We start from the raw sequence: 18524 nt of genomic DNA, 5'->3' as shown, positions 1-18524 counted from the left end.
ATTGTTTCACTATAAATATGCTATAGGAAAAAAATGATCCGGGTTTTTACTAAAACACACGTTAGATACAACAAACACACAAAAAAATGCAGTACAATAAATGTCAATAAATAAATAAAACGACTCACTTTTCTGGCAATGATCCTGGTTCCAACAACGATCGCCAAAATTCCCGTTGATGGTGGTCTGCACGCAAGTGATCATGCCGGCAACCGTACCCGGGCAAACGTCTCCGCACTCGCGATCGTCTTTATTAGCCACTATGTAGTTGTCCTCCACCGAGTCCAATATTTTGGACCAGTCGAGGGTGGACAGGTAACAGAGGTCGGGGTTCTTCTCGATGCGCACTGCTCCCCGCGTGATGTTGGTCAGGCTGTGGAGGCCGATCTCCTTCAGCTGGAGCATTTCGAACATGACGAGGGCGTAGTTGAAGAAGAGGTTGTTGCCGCGGATGACGGTGAGGTTGGGGAAGAGGTCAGAGAGGGTCTCCAGGCCGTAGATGCGGAAGAGGAGCAGGTAGTCCGTGATCATGACCAGCTTGGGGAAGCTCAGGCCATGGAAGTCCTCCATTCTGGTCTTAAACATCAGCAGGATTTTCAGGTGGCCCTCGATCACAGTGCAGTTCTCGAGGACGCGCAGGTTGCTCGCGCTGTTGCGGATGTCCGTGCTGGGGCAAACTGCAACGAGAGAGGGATAGCGATCAGTATCTACTGGTGTTTACCGAGCAGAACTTTTTTAATCACTTGACAGCCCAAACAAATTTCATGCCGGCTATTCTAATATATATTTATATGCATCTATTACTTAGTTACAACATTTAAGTTATTATATTTATTTGAATATTTACAATTAAGTATTTAAATTCTAATATATTTTAATATAATATTCGATTAATAATTAAATATAAAACAAATAATAAATTATTTATATTACATATGCAATTTATTTATAATAAATAGCATATTATTTATATAATATTGTTATAAGTTTATTGTTTATATATTATGCTAGTATGTTATTATTATTATTATGAAAAATGATGCACACCAAATGTTACTATTTATAATACCGTGCAATCATTGTCATAATACGCAGATTGTGTTCCACAAAAAAAAAGTTAAGACTTAATACAAAAATTGCAAATACAGTAAAGATTTGTAAATCTCTAAATATACAAATATTACAACTTAATTAAGAAAAAATGTATGCATCACAAACTTAAATAACACACTTAGGACAGTATGTTTTATCTAAAAAAAAAACACTAAACAATAATTTGCATATAAACGGCACCCAAACAGATGCTCAAATTATCAGCGCCCGGGCGATGCTCAAAGTGTGTCTGCCCGCCAGTTTCTCTCACTTCGTTCAAAATCCGACGGCGCGCACGCTGAGGCCGCGCGCAGAGAATTCATTAGCCGAGCGACAAGACAGCAGATGCTAATAGATAACACCACGCACATCTCCATTCAGAAGCGCTCCATTGATTCAAATTCAAAAGAACGCAGGGTATTCTTAAGGGGTGGGAGAAGGGTTCCCTCCTTTTTCACTGTGAAAATCATTACAAAAATATTCACAGCTGCCTATTTTATACTGAAGAGTACTACAAAAACCCATTTCATGACATTAGAAGTGTAAATCATGCAATTTAGCGATTGCCACCTATTCTAAGCCAAATCTCTATTGAAAAGACACGCGTTGAAAACAAAGCCCGACGTAGTTCTCATGGAGACAAATGGAGCGTGTGATGTGTGGTACGAGCAGGTGTGAAAGTCTCACAGCTTTACCTCGTAAATTAAACCCCAAAATTGTGAAGATATAAGATTTATATATTTCTTGTTTTGTTTGTTTTTAATGCCATGTCAGCTTTGGAAGCTACTCAAATGGAGAGAAAAAATGATGGTTATTCCAAATCTGATTTCTTTCTTCTGCAAACACAAAAGAAGATATTTGGAAGAATGTCGGTAACCAAACAACACGGAATCCCGTAGACATTTCTTAAAGTATCTTCTTTTGTTTTTGTTCAGGTTTTGAACCACACAAGGGTGAATAAACAATGACAAAAAAATATTTTTGGGTGACTTAGCACTTTAAGAAAATATTTAAAGCGCTGCCTTATTTCTAGGACACTAATCAAATGTAAGCAAATTTGTGACACTGACCATGTAAACTCCTTCACAGTTTTGACAACCCTTATGAAAATCAACCACGGTTTAGCTATAGCAACCATAGATTTTGGTTTTATTAGTCGTGAAACCACACATTTACTATGGTCTCACCGCTGAAATTTACATTACAAAAACTCAACCACAAGCTTCTCAATACTTCAACCACCTTTGCTCCGAAACGCCACGATGTGAAATCAGGACACATTTGTGTTTTATTATTTCCGTCAACACATCCAAGGTCAGGTGCAAACAGATACACAACCTGTTTCTGTCATCTCATGAGACCTTGAACACTCGTCTGTTCTCACACTTGATAAACTTCCTCTCTTGCCATCCGCTAAATTACAAAAACTGCTCGGCGTCCATGTGGGAGGGGGGCGGCGAGGAAAGTCGACACCGGGCTGCTTTACGGGTGATTAACGGGTGTCACTGGGGTGACGTCAGGTTTTAAGTTGCTGCCTGTTTACGCCACGCTTCGGGAATGAACGGAGGGTTTTGATGCCGCCGCTGAAAGTGCAACACAAAAGTCATAGAAACGCCAGCTAAACATTGCAGGTTTGCTAGTTGGTTGAACATGACAAAACACGATAATGAGATTCAGGATCGCTTATCTTGTACTGTACTGACTCAACAAGGTTAGCTTTAATATTAATATTAATATTAATATTAGGGGGGGGGTTGGCAGCACCACAAACAACGCTTTGAAAGCAACTGTAAAGTGGTACAAGCAAGCAACAAGTAGTGCACGGAGAGATCTAGAAAGATGTAAAGATAAAGACGAGCCTGAGAATGGAAGTGTTCGAGACTCTGAACCGACATGTCGCATCGGTGATGCTTATCACTTAAACCCATCGAGTGTGAAAGTAACAGATTTGCGAGCGAACGGTTGCAGAGACGTGCGGCATCCAAGAGTCACCTGGCTGCAGCTATGGAGGGCGGCTTTCATTTCTGAGAAAACAAACAACGATCGACTTGTTGTATAAAAATAAGTGGACAAATATTTAATTTGCTTTTGTAGACGTTATAATACAAATAATATAGAATATTGATTATTTTGTAACGAGTTTATTTTAGCTATTTACGCCGTCCTTGAAGCTGCAATACGTAACATTTGGCTCTATATCGCCATCTGTGTTTGAAACATAAAACTGCAGGTTTTACCCGATAGATCAAATTATAAGTTTAGCGTTGTGATTCAGTGAATAATGTGAATAATTCAGTTGTTTATTTCTAACCAATAAAAGTTACAGAACGCAGCTTTAATTTAAAACAATTTCAAAACACATTTTTCAGATCTATGCCAACCGCTCGGCTTTATGGCCATTCTGGAGTTTACATAAATGCGACGCTGCAGAGGGGCCCGGCGCAGGGGCTCTGCAGGAGGAAAACAAATTTTCACCCTGCAGCACAGATCGGGGCAAATAAAGGGGGGGGGGTCGCTAAAGCTGTAACATGAGCTTCTCTATCCGTGCTGTAAATTAGGTGGGACATTAGCGATCACAACGCATGTTCCTATGGCCTCTTATGTGAACATAAACACACACTCAAGACAATAGCACTGGATATTTGACTTCCATAACAGGGCTGGGGGGCAATCGAGAGACATCAACGCTCACTTGAGGATTCGATTTCACACTTACAGCGGAAGCAAAATATTAACCGGTACTCTTGAAGTTTGACTCAACAATGAACCGCACGATTCACTTTGGTAGTCACGAGCAAGCTAGAAAATATGAATAACAAGTGATAATAAAAGCCCTTCACGTCTCAAGCAGAATTTCCCAGTGTTTACATTACGACAGGCTTCCTTATTTTTAGCTTCGCATTCCCTATGGAGAATTTAATACGCTTCTAGCAATAGTAACCAGCGCTTGGAAATTGGAGCGCGGTGGCTCTCGGACCACATGTCAGGAAGATCAAGGCCGATCAGAAAACTGGTTGCTTGGGCAATAGAAATAATATAACACTTTATAATAACTTTGTATTTGTCAATAAGGGTTAAAGGGGTAGTTCACCCAAAAATAAAAATTCTATCATAATTTACTCACCCTCGTAATTTCAAACCTGTTTGACTTTCTTTATTCTGCAGAACACGTAGGAAGATATTTTTAAGAATATTGGTAACCAACAGCGTTACCATTCACTTCTATTGTATAGACACAAAAACAATACAGGTTAATGGGTACCGCCAATTTTCGGTTACCAGCATTCTTCAAAATATCTCAAGTCTTTCTCTGACAGCAGCATGGTTTGAAAAGAAAAGTCTAAAATCAACCTCTTCTCCCTACAAATAAAAAGGAACATTTTAGAAAAAAGTATATAAAATGGTCTATAAAATCAAATATGTAACAGGTGCTGCTTAAACTTGAAGTTTAAGATAAAAACTTCTTCACGCCATTATTCTGCAACAAATCAAACTCTCTGCTCTATTTTGTCCTTCTAACAACAAAAAATGCTTTTAGCCTAAGCAGTCTAGCTCTACAAAGCCAAGAATTCATTCATCAGGAAGTCCCAACTCCTGACCAATAAGACCCTGCCGCAAAACAAATCGCAGTCAGTTTTTGCAGCCATATGCTTTTTGTGCAAAAATTTACGGTTAAGCGGTGAAAGCATCGAATATCAAAAGCCGTGGGGTAATAACGCTCTCACCAAAAGACTTCTGCCCCCATTACTGCTGAAGAGACACAAGAACGCATTTCCTAGTGCTGCTAAAAGCGGCGGCGCGCCCCTCGGGTCAACGGGGATGCGTGGTTACCGACAGTAGAGGAATGCCGCTCCAAAACCAGATGGGAACTGGCATCTCCGCTATTTGGCTATTTCTCGTGAATTCGCAGCCTGGCCGGAATAGACAGCCACGTTTCTAACATACAAGAGTCAAGGATAGTCTTCATATATTATATACAAGTTATTTATTTACATATTAAGCTATACGATTACGTCTGGCAACCGCAGTTATTTTCTGGGTTGCAGAGTGGAAGTAAGCTGCATCAGCCAAGACGACAAAAGCCAATACTGATCAATTTCTCATTCAGACGGCTGGGCGTGCGTTCAGGCGTGACAGCAGATGAATACGGCCATTGCAGCGTGGCTCTCTCCCGTCGCCTCTGGACTGGATCCACAGAGTTACCGCGGGGACAGGAACGGCCGCGTGTCCGCAGGGGCAGACAGGTCACTTTAATGGGCTGTTTGTCTGTTCTGGAGACCACCGGCTCAGACCGCCTGCTGCTGGGTAAACCTACATCTACCATAAACGCTCTGCACGCTCTGTCAGACTCAAGAGGTGGATTCTACTGAGCGGACTCTGTGAACTCCAACGAAAGACAGTAGCAAAACAAAACTGGACAGCAAGCGAAATATAAATACGGATTTATGTAACAAAAAATCGTATTGAAGAGAGCCAGGGACGTATCGAACAGAACAAAATGAATCAGAAACAAACAAAAAGAAAGAACCAAAAAAACAAACAAAAGTGAACAGAACACAATGAAACAAAAGAAAATTGAAGAATAACGAAAAACCTAAATCACGAATATATGTGAATTTTTACCTCTCCATAAAGAAAATGATTCATGCATTTGCAAATATTTTTGAGCATGTGTTCATGCAACATTAGGCAGCAATGAAATATCAATTCATTACACTGAGACGAAGGGCTCAACTACTATTTCCACTATTTGTTTTGCCGTTCCTGGACGCTAAACTGTTGGTTTTTCCATTCTGGATGTCCTTAATCCAAGCAAGGTGAGACATGCACACAACATACAAACCCCTCCATAATGTAGGTCACCCAAACTCAATATTAACCTTTTCATAATTTCATATTTACGTGCTGATATTAAATACAATCATACACATTCAATGCGGTTTAAGTATGCATTCAACCATTTGGGACCACAAATCGTTTGCATTCAAAATCAAGACCCACTTCATCGCCAAATCTCTTATGACCTGTCAAATTTACAGTTGATGGACAGCTAAAAAAAAAGCTGATTTCACAAGAACATAAAAACAAAAGAAATAAATGGATTAAAGGCGGGCGTCTGATTTCTCTTAGCCGTTGTTGATGTTCAAATCACCAAAACAAACACACCCCACCCCCATCTGTCGCTTTGGTCAGCGCTCGGCTCGGCTAATGTCCGTCCTGTGCACTGTGCACCTTACTGCAGATTGGCAACAAGGTTGTTTTGGTACTCGGCCTGACTCAGTTGTCTAAAGCGTAAGTCGGAAATCGCTTACCCCGCCTTTAACTAGACAAAATAAAGTTCAACAAGTTTACGTGTTATTATTAACAATAGGTACACTGTTTCTTTGACACTGTAGTTAACCATGGCTAATATCTCATCCTGGGTGACTGCTAAGTACAGTATGAGCCGTCTCTGTGGCACTAGGCTCGCTGTGATATTTGGACACATTTCTGAAGTTTTCCTCGCAACACGCCCAAGGCTGAAGCATCTGCAGCAGAGACTAAAACGTTGCTAGAAATATTGCATCATGTCACCCATGACCCCAATATTTGAATGTTGGTTTCATTAAGTAGAAGTCGCAATAAGAAAATTGCCAGATATTTCCTTTACGTTTCAACCTACTTTAAATGAAACGTTTGTATTGTTTTCATTTCAGCATAAAAGTAGACTTCACGTACAATTACAACGTGTTGCAAATGCATTTTTGCGTTAAATTTAAAAGTACTTCTGTCTTGCTTTAATACACGAAAGTAGGTCAAAACTAAGTTGTGCATGACCAAAACTCACCAAAGTAAAAAAAAGCAGAACATGGAAAAACACGTTCGAGCTTGGCCCCTTCTCAAAGTCTTACCAACCCCGATTATTTATGCAGAACTGCACTGGACGAAAACAAGCAGGCCATAAAGGTGACTGGGTTTGCCGTTCGCACTCACAAAACCCTCTGATAAACAGACGATTGATGAGGTGTACAGGGACGGTTAACCGTGGCCGGGCGTTGCGTTTGAATGGGCGGCCCGGGTGGGATGATGCGAATACGTGTGAGGGGAACACATAATAGACTGACAGACGGTGAACTCTCTTTCCTCCAGTTAAGGAAACCTCAGGACAACGTAGAGCCACAAAGACACTGGCGATTTCTCACCTGACTACCAAAAGATCAATCCACTATAGACCAATTTATAAACGTCAACCTCAAATATACCTATTTTCACAGCCGTGCAAGAAAACCAACATAAAACATGTGCGTTTAATAAATTTCCAAAGTATGTTTGCAATATACTTTAACACAACCAGATCTGACAATCTGATCAAACTGGGGCTATGAAAACCGAATAACGCTCGTTTCATTCACTGTCTTGGAATTTCGTTCGTTTCTAAACTATCTGACACTATTTATTCAAAAGGAGAGGGGGGAAACTTAATTTAGCCGCAAAGTAAAACAAATGAATGTCGCCCAGTTAACCCTGTTGAAAGGTTTATTGGCAGAATAAAGATGAGTATCAAACACATTTTGGGCTCATTAACTAAGAGAGAATTCGCATGTGTTTCTGCCACACATACTGGTCCAAACCCCAGTGAGATATGAAGTGCAGTGAGCATTAAGGAGCTTGTCATCACCCATTCATTTATTTTAGAAAATACTCCCTGTAAAATCAACACTTGAACATTTTGTAAATCTAATTTAGTTTCAATGTATCAAATCAATCATCCATTAAAAATAATACGAAATTAAAATGGACCCCATTTAGTTTTATAATAAATGTATTAAAATCATTTTTTTCAGGAAAACATTCTGGTTACAAATAACTTTTCTTTAAAATGTAACTTTTTTAATGTAAAATGACCTGTATGAATACCTTCCTTCTGCAGAACACAAAAGAAGATACTTTGAAGAACATTGGTAAACAAACAACATTGGCCCCCATTGACTTCCATTATATGAAAACAAAACCACAGAGGCATTTCTCAAAATGTCTTCTTTTGTGTTCCACAGAAGAAACAGTCATATACAGGTTCTGAATGACACTGGGGTGAATAAAAGATCTTTATAATTTCTAGTTTTGGGTGAACTATCCCCTTAACCCCCAGCAAATGCTGCCAAAAAGTTCAAGATGTTCATAAATGCAAGTTTCCTCTCCGCCCATACACTCTAAAAGGACTCGACACAAGTTTACCCCTGCATCACAAGCATGGTTTAACAGAGACATTGTAGCATGAGATCACTGACGGATAAAGCCGTATGGACACACAAACAGCAACGGATCATCAGATCAGATTGTTCAAGCATGTTGCAATAAGCATCGACTTAGTATGTGGGTCATCTAAGCGGTGTCGATGAACGAAACATGTTAGCATGATTCTTTGGTCAATGAATATTGACTAGAGGTGTTACTATGCATTTTTAAAAAGATTATTCATGTTGCTTTGTTTTTTATTCAAAATCAAAGTTTTAATCATTTTGCATGAACAAATATGTTTGGTTTCATTGAGCATTACATTAACAGGCATGTTTTTGCATCTTCAAAATATGCCCACAAGGATGAACAGGAGCCTGTGAAAATGCTCGGATTTCCTGGGAAAAGCCCACCCTTGATATTCGGAGAGCTGAACATAGAGCTCACATGCTACTGGCAAATGTTGGGCTACGTGACCTGGAAGACTAGAGGTCAACAGGCAGCAGACGTTCAACCGAGTCGCAAAACCCTCAACGCCAAGAGCACCTACAGGGTGGGCCACTTCAAAGACATTCCACACGCTTGGAATTCTGGGAGACATACCAAAGCAAACCGAAGAGTGTCAGACGATCCCAAACAGGTCTACGGAGGCCGATAGTAACATTAAACAGTGTTATTCCAACCTATTAATGTCTTAGTATTTGAAAATAGAGCCAAGGGGGTTTGTCAATTGATTAAAATGACAGTTCACATCAAAAGACTCAAAAGAGCTTAGACCCTGGCAAAAACTGGAGATTAAAAAACAAACAGACAAAACCGCTGGGACGACCGTCTCATCAAATAGAGCAAAGTTATGGCTGAATAGAGTAACACTGCAATTTATGCTTTAAAGTCATAATAATGCAAGAACAAAATAATCTTGTGCCTCCAGCAATATAGATAAAACGTTTCTGTTCATTTTCCAACTTTACAATATCAAGGAATCTCTAGAATTCTTCGGTTAATTATTACAAAATCAAAATATTTCCAGATCATAAAATCAATCCCGCATTTGCCTAAAACATTAACAGATGACAATTCTAAGTGTGCCCATTAAGGTGCCTGTCCCAAATTTAAGATAATGTTCAGAAATAGAAAAGCTAAAAGTTTAGATACAGAAAAAAAACACACATTAACACCAAACACATTACCAATATAGACCCCTCGGAGAATATTATAGTTTCCAGTAAAACCAATACAACTTCCATTAGAACCCTTAAACCCTTTACAATTCATTTGATGGTTGGTTTCTATATTTTTTTCAGCATAGATTGGATCGCTTTTATCTGAAAATCCATCTAAATAAAGTAAAAAAAAAAGATTGACAGACATGCATTATACACGACAACTACTACATAAGGGTGACACATTTACGACAGTTAAAATATATAGAGCTCAAATAAATGGTTGTGTTTTTATATTGATATCATAAAATGGCATCCACAAATTACGTATAAAATATCACACTACACAAAGGCAAACATTTTTAAATAAAAATACCCAAAGCAGTTCAGGCTAATCCTGCACTTATTGACAACTGAGAATATCTTCAGGGCTTCGACTTGTTTACACGCTTCCACACAGAACGTGCGTATCCGTGCGTGCACGTCCCCGCGACTGGAATTCAGATGGCGGGCTCGCGCGAATGCCGCCGAGGCCAGTCACGAGCGATAATCTGGCCTTCGGGCTGACGCACAGAACGCCAGGCCTCAGGAACGGCCCATTTTGTAAGGAAGCGGGTAAAACGACGAATAAAAACACACGTTTTACTTCAAACATGAAATATTTCGTAAGAATAATATTGTAATTTCAGTTTTAAATTGTATGTGCCTTCGAAAAACAGCTTGGAAATACATAGTTCGGCGCGACAACAAAACGAAATCGGTCACATGTGAGAAGCACCCCTCCTCAACTCATATTGGAAGCTGTCCGCAGTCTGCATGGAGTGAATTCCACAAGTCCCCTGTGTTGTAAACTAAATTATTACAATAACATAGCTAAATAAATATTTCTGTATTTAATTGCGCTAGTGTGTTAATACTCACTTTCTCCATTTATCGATCCGCACTGGCACACAACGTAGACGAGCGTGACCAAAACAACCACAGAGGCGTCCAGCCGCATTATTCCTCGCGACACGTTTTCCTTTGCTTTGGAAATCAAATCCACCTCTGGTGCGTTCAAAATCGGTTTAGATGAAAAACAAAGGAAACAAACTACTCAATACACCCCCCAAAACCGTCTCAGTCCCAGCGACAACTTAAATGAGACCCCCTAAGAAGGGGACCCAGGGGTCCGGCGTGCTTCACTTTGATAATGTCCAGTCTAAGTAGTGTTCACTACACAGCATGTCCGAATTCACTATTAAATAACACGATCTTGCGTATACAAATAAGAGTCATTTTCAACTATTGTTGCGCTGCATCTTTTCGCTTTCAGTAGATGAGGAATAAAACGTATGCATTTCTTCTATATAAATCCACACTTCTAGGAAAGGGGTACCCCCAAGGGTATAGCACCTTGCGATTCTTTCATAACCCTGATTTGAAGGGTAACTGTTACCAGTTTGCAGATTTTTTGTTATAAAATAATAAAAGCCCAGGGTGGGTATCTTAGTCGTAAATGCAAAAACAATATTTCCACCGCTCACAGAAAATCAAAAACTGTTTCCCAAAGGATAAAATCTTCAAAAACGTGTCAGATGTGTAACGCCTCCGAGAACAGGTGCAAATAAACAGGCGTTATTCCACAGGTCGTTCCACGCAATGCCAAATGTTTCTGTTATTGAGACAGCTCGCCCTTCAAGACGCGTCGGAAAATGGACATCTACTATACACATGCGTACACCAAAACGCGATTTCTTCGCTTCTCCTTTCAAACCAGCCACAAAATTAAATATCCACACACTTTCGTGTATTTTCAAAGTCTTCCGTGCAAAAAATCAGTTATTGGTATTCCCCCAGAGCCTTCGCTCCCAGCACAATGCTCCCGAAGTGTGTGAGCATACGCGCGTCTCGGCCGCGTTGCGTTAATCGTCCACGTTGTTAATCAACAGACTCACGGGCAGCGCGCCTCCGGTCTGCCCACAAAAACCTCTCGATTCAGTCCACGAGACCTCAGTGTGCGGTTTAGCTGAACTCATTGGCGTGGGAATGGCCTAAAAGTGGGAAAACTTGTCGCGTGTTGTCGGCGGTATGGTTTTCCCCCACTCGTCTCTCTTTCTGTGTACCTCTCCACCAGTAAACAAGCACTGCCAGTCAGCTGGGGTAGAGCAGCGGCGCGCGAGAAAACACGGAACGGATCGAGCGGATCAAGGATTCTGACATGGAGTCTTTCGGAGAATTCTGTAGAAACGCAGAAGCTGATTCACTGAAGTCTATTCTATTCTTTTCTATTCTTAAAACGTGTGATATATAATACATATATGTAAAATAATAATTTAATTCAATTATGCAATGCTCATTACTGCGAAGTGATTTTAATGCTTTTAAACAGAGTTTACAACTAAATGTTAAATATTCCCCAATTTCCTCAAATTGCTTTGATTAAAGCGTCTCTAAAATGAATAAATCTAAATGTACCTGCTTCCTAAAACAGAAATAAAAACATGGTATGGAACAATAAAAAGTTTTTAATTTATTAATAGTTTGCCATTAATGTGATTTGTGCACTTGGAATCAAAACGTCAACCTCCTTGAAACACAATTGTAATTTCATTGGACTGTTTAATCTGTGGAAGCACACAGGCACAAAACGTCTTGGTTGATGAAAAGATGTGATTAATCTATGTGCTATATTAAAGCTCATATACTGACCTGACACCAGTAATCCAAAATCATTTGTGATCATATTAGTGGCCCTCTATTAACCCAGCCGGCTGCACACGTCAAAGCACGTGTCACATGCTTACGAAACAAGCTCCCCATCCCTACATTTAAAAAATGTAATATATTATCATTTGTATCACAAATGATACAATAGAAAACAATTTTGTGTTAAACAATTTACTTGACGAACACTAACGTGTCACATTTACCCCACAGTTAAATTAACAACTTTAATACAATTTTTATTTTTATTTCTGATGATATAGTTATGCTTAATAATCAGTGAAAAAAAACAGATTAACTTTCATTAAGAAAAACTATTATTATTCTATGATTTTATAACAGCTATGACACATCCGCATGAGGAGAAAAGTGTTATATTGATCCATCCGGCCACACCTTATTGCACAGGGACATATAAACCACACTTAACTAAAGGAACACAACTGAGCAAATGTCAAATGCGTATAAACAAACATTGATCGAGCAAATATTGATCCGCTGTTCCATTACTTACACCCCGTGTCAATAACAAGAGCTTTTGCATGTGGGATATTGATATTGTTAGAATGAATGGATCTGATATTGACTAGCTACAGTCAATACATTAGAAATATAATATTTTTATAGTGTATAGTTTATATTTACATTACTGTCTTTACTTTAACCACAACTGTTTGATTTCTATCTGCATTACAACAAAACAACACACCAAGAGCCATCCGTCCACTTCCCGTACGCTGCTCACCATTAGTGTTTACAGGAGAGCAGATTCCCCCAAATCGCCCATCCTGAAGACCAGCGGCATAATTACACCGGCTCCTTCTGAGAGGAGATGCCAAGGATCAAAGCGGCACACCGTTCCCACACTTGCCTTCCTGCTGGGGCATGTTGCAACAACTTTGTTTCAAACAAGCTCTCCGCCCCCCAAGCACCACAATATCACATCTTCACTGACTTTTGTCAAAACTAGAAGAAAAAAAGCTGAAAACAACTTAAACTGCTCTCTTAGTAGATTTCATCAGGCTGTATCATTGATCTCTGTTAAAGGGATAGTTCACCCAATAATCAAAATTCGGTCATTATTTATTCGCCCTCATGTCTAAAACTTGACTCTTTCTTCTGTGAAATGAAAATAAGGTATTTGGAGAAATGTCTTTGTGGTTTTGTGTCCATACAATGAAAGTCAATGGAGGTTAATGTTTGAAGTAAATGATGACAGAATTTTTCTTTAGAAAGAAGCTTTTTGTACGGTGACTTGTTGTCAGAACAGAATTGTAGTTATTGTACAAATTCCCGTTTGGATATCTTGTGGTCTTGAAGTGGAATTTGACCTTTCATTTAAGATTGTTACATGAATATTAACATTTATTTTTGCCAAACAAAATGCCATTACAGGAATGCCAGAGTTTGGGATTTAGAGAAGTCATCCTACATTCAATGAAAGCAACCATGAGAAAAACCATTTCTGAATAAGAGAGATGTTTATTGGGCACAAACGTCCTTCACATTCCATTTCTTATCAAAGCTGAAGAAAATATTTGACCCCGAGAAGACACAACACGCTGCATTTCAGGATTCAAACTTGAGGTCTGGCAGCGCAACTGTTCACTAATACAAATGCTAAACAGATTCCAGAGAGGGCCGGGTTCATTGTGTCAAACCTTTGTGAACTGAAGCGGTTTCCAGGAACCCGCAGCACCTGCTGGGTTCTCCTGGGGTAGAGCGGGGGCCCGCGGGCCTGTAGAGGTGTCGCTTCAATCCCTTCACCCCGAATAACCTGCCACCTTAAGCCCACGCCTGGATCAGAGCTTACACTGTAAAGACGGCAGGAACTACTAAATTAAAACTTGCAGGCGCTTTATCTACTTGCTTTACTTCAAACTTCAAAGGTGGATCGACTTGCTTTGGAAAATTGGACTTTTGGGTCCCCAGGAGAGCTGTGTCAGCGTAACAATGATTTATGATGTATTAGGGGACATAATGCTAACAACAGTTGGGGGCCATAAGGAACTTTATTCAAGAGGCCCAACTGTTACATAAAATTCCATTTTTGTCAGCATTTTAATCACTGAAATAAATTCTTTAATTATACATTAATTTGAGTATCAAATGTTACGTGCTGTTGTGCAGACCCAAAACTTTATAACTGCTAAACTAATACAATTCATCAAGGCAAAGGCGTTAGCTAACATGACATTAAAAAGTTAACATTGTTTATAATACCTAGTAAACTCATGTAAATACACAAAAGAACAATTTCTTACCTGCGAAAGGTTATCCTTTCTTTTTTATTTTAAAACTTTATGATTTTTACAGCGACGGAATTGTTGACCGTTTCAAAATGGCGGATGCGTCGTCATGTCTGGAGCGGTGGAATGAGGCAAAAAAGGAGCAAAAATGTTTACTTAGGTAAAAGTACAAATAACTATAAAAATAATGACTCAGGTACAAGTCATAAATTAATAAACAACACCAATCATTTCACTCAGAAAAGTGAAAACAAAAAATGTACATACGTACATTTAGCTCGTCACATAGCCTTCTGTATCTTTGATTTTTTTCCTCAAACGTATATTAATAAATAAGTGATAAAATATAGATATATAAAATATAATTTCTCTAATGTTTCTTCGAAGCACTTTAAACACAATAGTTTCTTTCATCGAGATCGTCTCTCCTAGTTTGTGGCTCTCGATTTGGTAATAAACTTTAGATTTTAAGGAACATTCACCAAATTATGAAACGTCTTTTTGTAGGTTTAAAACCCCCCCTCAAAATCTCACTACAATAATCTCATATATATGAGATATTCTATATATAAAATGTCTAAATTATACAGAGGGCAAGTAAGTGGATTGCAAATTATTTTATTAAAATATCACACTCCTGCGTTTTAGTTTCACAAATACCTTTCATTACCACTTCATCGGGAACCCACTTGATAGGAAAACAACAACATGGCTGTTCTGTGGTCAGGTGGAACAATCAAAACCAACATGAGCAACACACAATGCATAATCAATGACAGCCCACAGAAAACAACACATTTAGACCCATCAAGACCAAACGCTCAATAAACACAGACGTTAACCAATGACATGAATGATCACCATATCTGAGCAATTCTTAATACTGTGCAGGGCTTTGTGCTATATAGGGAACTGCAGGCACAAATAGATCTTTAAGTAACCGGACAGCTAAATACGGGGCATTTATTTTCCAGCTGAGTTCCCTGAGGCCGTTCTGTATCCGCCTTTCCTATCTGAGCCGAGTGTGCCTCCAATGAGCAAAAATACTTCCCTATGCTTCCCAGAACTCTTCCTGTACAGCCGATTGACACAGCAGGCCTGGACAAGCCTACCCGGACCTTAAAACAGCTCACAAGCATCAGAATAGATCCACGGTCCGTTTACATATCCACCGTACATGGGAAAGTGACAAATGCGGATATTTAATAGCAAATTATGAATGCAGATATGAATTGAGATATGATCACAATGGCATGCGGGAAACAATGTAAATTTCTTGGGAACAAAAACTGAGGGTGTCAGCTGATAATCAGACAACAGCAGAGTGTGGAGCTATATCAGACCTTGGCTAGTGTCTATCTGTAAATCCGCTGCTGAAGATAAAATAAATCTAGTCTATTCTAATGTTGAACATCATCTGAGTCTCGGGAACAGTCGTATAAATAAGATCATGCTTATAAAAGTAAAGGAGACGACTATAAGCATCAGCCACAGAAACCAGTTGACAGATTTTTTGGTGTGTTGCTCCAGGCGCTCGGACTCTGTCTTGAGCTTTTCGAAGTTCATGTCGGCCTGTCGCATGGACTGAGTCAGTGTCTAAATATAAAGAAAAACATTTTAACCGGGAAGTGCAGATTTGCTTGACCAAATATCATTTAGTTCTGAAAGTTCAATATAAAGTAATATGTAGTAGTACTATCACTAATATGGTGGCGCCCTCTAGTGGACAGACATTGTAACATTGTTTCTGTCAGATAGGATTCACACTGGGCATGCAAAATAAATTAAAATCATAAATAATCCTTGTTCCTATACATAAACAGTTGTAGTTGTGTAAAAAGCAAGGCATCAGACCTGGTTGTCTTGTTTAATGATGTTCTGAGCAGCGAGCGTGTTGTTCTTCAGGTTGCGTGCGAGGTTTAACATATCTTCTGCCAGTTTCTCCTGCAGGTTGTGATGGTGTTGAAGAATCGCGTCCAGCTCGGCGCCGGACTGTCGCTCGTCCACAGGGATGCTCCTGAAGAACCGTTGAGAAGAGAGGGAGGTTTTATCAGTGTTTTTTATATACAAACAAGACATTCAATAAAAAACAAGAAAGAGGTAAATGTGGTAAAGTCTACCTCCTGTGTCTCAGATCGGAATCAAATGAACCTGTTCATGGAGGACAAAGAAAGAAAAAGGTCAATAATGATGTATGGATTGTCCTTTGATGCAATACTAGTGAGATAGATTAGTAATAATACTTACCAGAATTTGAAACCGCCTGTTAAAATACAGAAGACACAAAAGTTGATTAAAATGTTTCTGAATATCTTAACTTCTTTCAAAAGATCTCAATTTTACAAAAAATAAATGTAAGAAATTGTATTCACCTAGATTTAATCTATTTTTATTTGACATTACATCACAGTTGTAGTTAGAAGAGAACAAGAGTCATACCGTGCTCATCAGTTCCTTCTTCATCTCTCCAGCACATCGTGCTTTGCTCTGTATATGAACTGTCTTGCTGGCTGGTGTTCTCTCGCTGGATATTGTAGGTGAGCGTCCAGGAGCCAGAAACTGATTGGCTAAAGATTTCTCTGCTGGAGACGGCTATAAACAATAAAGAAGAAAAAAAAAACACTTGTACATGACCAAATATGAGATACTATACATGACCGTAAAAAATAGAAAAAGAATTGTGTATATACAGTAAATATAATGTAATGGACTATACGCATGGATCAATTATTATAATAACGGACCAGTCTTTCAGCCTCCAGGAGACCCTTGAGAAAGTCCACTTTGCGGGTGTAATCTGTCAGTATTTCTGGCATTGGTTTGCTGAGGGAATCAGAAAAACGATTCGTCATCTATTACCTCCTGTATAAATTATTTCAATATCACTCTCAATTATTACTATTGTCATATTAGTTTGTTCACATAGAGAACAAAGTAGTAAAACATGAATAAAAGACCTACTTCTAATAGTGGTAATAGTGAACCTATTGAATGTACCTGGGACTCTTCTTTAAAGCCACAAGCATTTCTTCCAGAGCACCAACATACTTAAATCAGAAAAAAAACATTTATATTAAATATTAGATTCATTTATAAAATATTATATAATTATATCATTTCTTTAACACATCAAAAAGATAGATTAAAACAATAAATGTCACTGTCCAAATAACAAGCCAAAAATTGTTACGTTAAGTATATTTCACATGAATGTTACACTTGAATTTTACGTAGTCTAGTCTTACATAAATGGTGTTGTTGGTAATGGCTTGGTTGTTTAGATGCAGAATATTCACTGTTTTAAAATATAAGTAAGTTATTCACCATAAGAACATACCATTAAATGCATTGCAATGTTGTTTTTTACCTTCTCGAGTCTCCATTCCGTTTCGCCTCTTTTTTCTGAAGCCAAAGACTCACAGCGTGATAATAATCGGATAAAATTGATCTCCAGTCTAGACGTGGCCATATTTGACACTGACGACGGAAGTCGCGCGATTTCTGCGGAAACGGAGACTGAAAAGGACTACAAATGAAAAGTCTCTCTTTGTTGCGCGAGGGCAGTTTCAGGAATACAAAATATGAGAGGAATAACCCAAAGCCCTTTTAATACAGAGATCCTGGAAAATACACGAGAAATGTGTCCAGGAATTTGTCCCGGGATCGTTAGATTTTGTCCATTCACACCGCCAGTGATTTTCTTCAAAAACACACCCAGTGAAGATCCCGTAAAGACACGTGACGTAATATACTGCAATGTAATGTGCATTTCTTTAGCAGTGTTGGGCAAGTTACCTCCAAAATGTAATTCATTATAAATTGCTAGTTATTGTCATTTAAAAGTAACTAGTTATATTACAATATTGCTGTCTTTGAATTGTAATGCGTTACACTACTTATTTATCAAAATAACCACAAAAGTATGACTTCCCCACTGAAAAAAACCCACCACAGAAATTCAAATGGTTTCCACTAAAACTCGACTGGAAACCATAGGTTATATTAATACCTTTTTTGTGGTGTGTTTTGGGCATAATGGTTTAATGGTCTCATCAACAGAACCCAACTCATACCAGTAGCAACTTTTGTTTCCATTACA

At 38.9% G+C, this 18524-nt stretch overlaps 2 protein-coding genes across 3 annotated transcripts in view; both read right to left on the bottom strand.

The window, feature by feature from the left end:
• insrb (insulin receptor b) overlaps positions 1-11575 on the bottom strand; it is a 52032-nt gene extending 40457 nt beyond the window's left edge. Inside the window, exons 1-2 of the mRNA XM_057326421.1 lie at positions 10392-11575; positions 129-677 (exon numbers count right to left, since the gene is read on the bottom strand). Coding sequence (XP_057182404.1) covers positions 129-677; positions 10392-10470 — 628 coding nt within the window. The 5' untranslated portion in view covers positions 10471-11575. The remainder of the gene's footprint in view (positions 1-128; positions 678-10391) is intronic.
• Positions 11576-14908: 3333 nt separating this feature from the next.
• Positions 14909-18124, bottom strand: use1 (unconventional SNARE in the ER 1 homolog (S. cerevisiae)). 2 transcript variants are annotated; one of them, XM_057325863.1, is made up of 8 exons: positions 17763-18124; positions 17423-17472; positions 17170-17248; positions 16865-17017; positions 16673-16688; positions 16546-16576; positions 16280-16442; positions 14909-16021 (listed from the first exon to the last, which is right to left on the bottom strand). In XM_057325863.1, the coding sequence occupies exons 1-8, from the start codon at positions 17892-17894 to the stop codon at positions 15839-15841; spliced, it is 807 nt and encodes a 268-aa protein (XP_057181846.1). In that variant the 5' UTR covers positions 17895-18124; the 3' UTR covers positions 14909-15838. The 2 variants fall into 2 exon arrangements, with proteins under 2 accessions (XP_057181846.1, XP_057181847.1); XM_057325864.1 differs by having other exon boundaries at positions 14912-16021; positions 17793-18119.
• Positions 18125-18524: the final 400 nt, after the last annotated feature.

The sequence above is a fragment of the Triplophysa rosa genome, linkage group LG25 (genome assembly GCF_024868665.1).
Source record: "Triplophysa rosa linkage group LG25, Trosa_1v2, whole genome shotgun sequence".
NCBI classification, from domain to species: Eukaryota; Metazoa; Chordata; class Actinopteri; order Cypriniformes; family Nemacheilidae; genus Triplophysa; species Triplophysa rosa.
Note: the sequence above shows the minus strand (reverse complement) of the source record. Positions and strands in the feature narration are given on the sequence as shown.

Excerpts from the sequence above, each read along its gene's own strand:
- use1 (XM_057325863.1), bottom strand. The coding sequence starts at position 17,894 with ATGGCCACGTCTAGACTGGAGATCAATTTTATCCGATTATTATCACGC. Across the intron at positions 17,473-17,762 it reads ACATTGCAATGCATTTAATG|TATGTTGGTGCTCTGGAAGA; the intron begins GTATGTTCTTAT and ends TTCTGATTTAAG. Across the intron at positions 17,018-17,169 it reads TCCTGGAGGCTGAAAGACTG|CCGTCTCCAGCAGAGAAATC; the intron begins GTCCGTTATTAT and ends TATTGTTTATAG.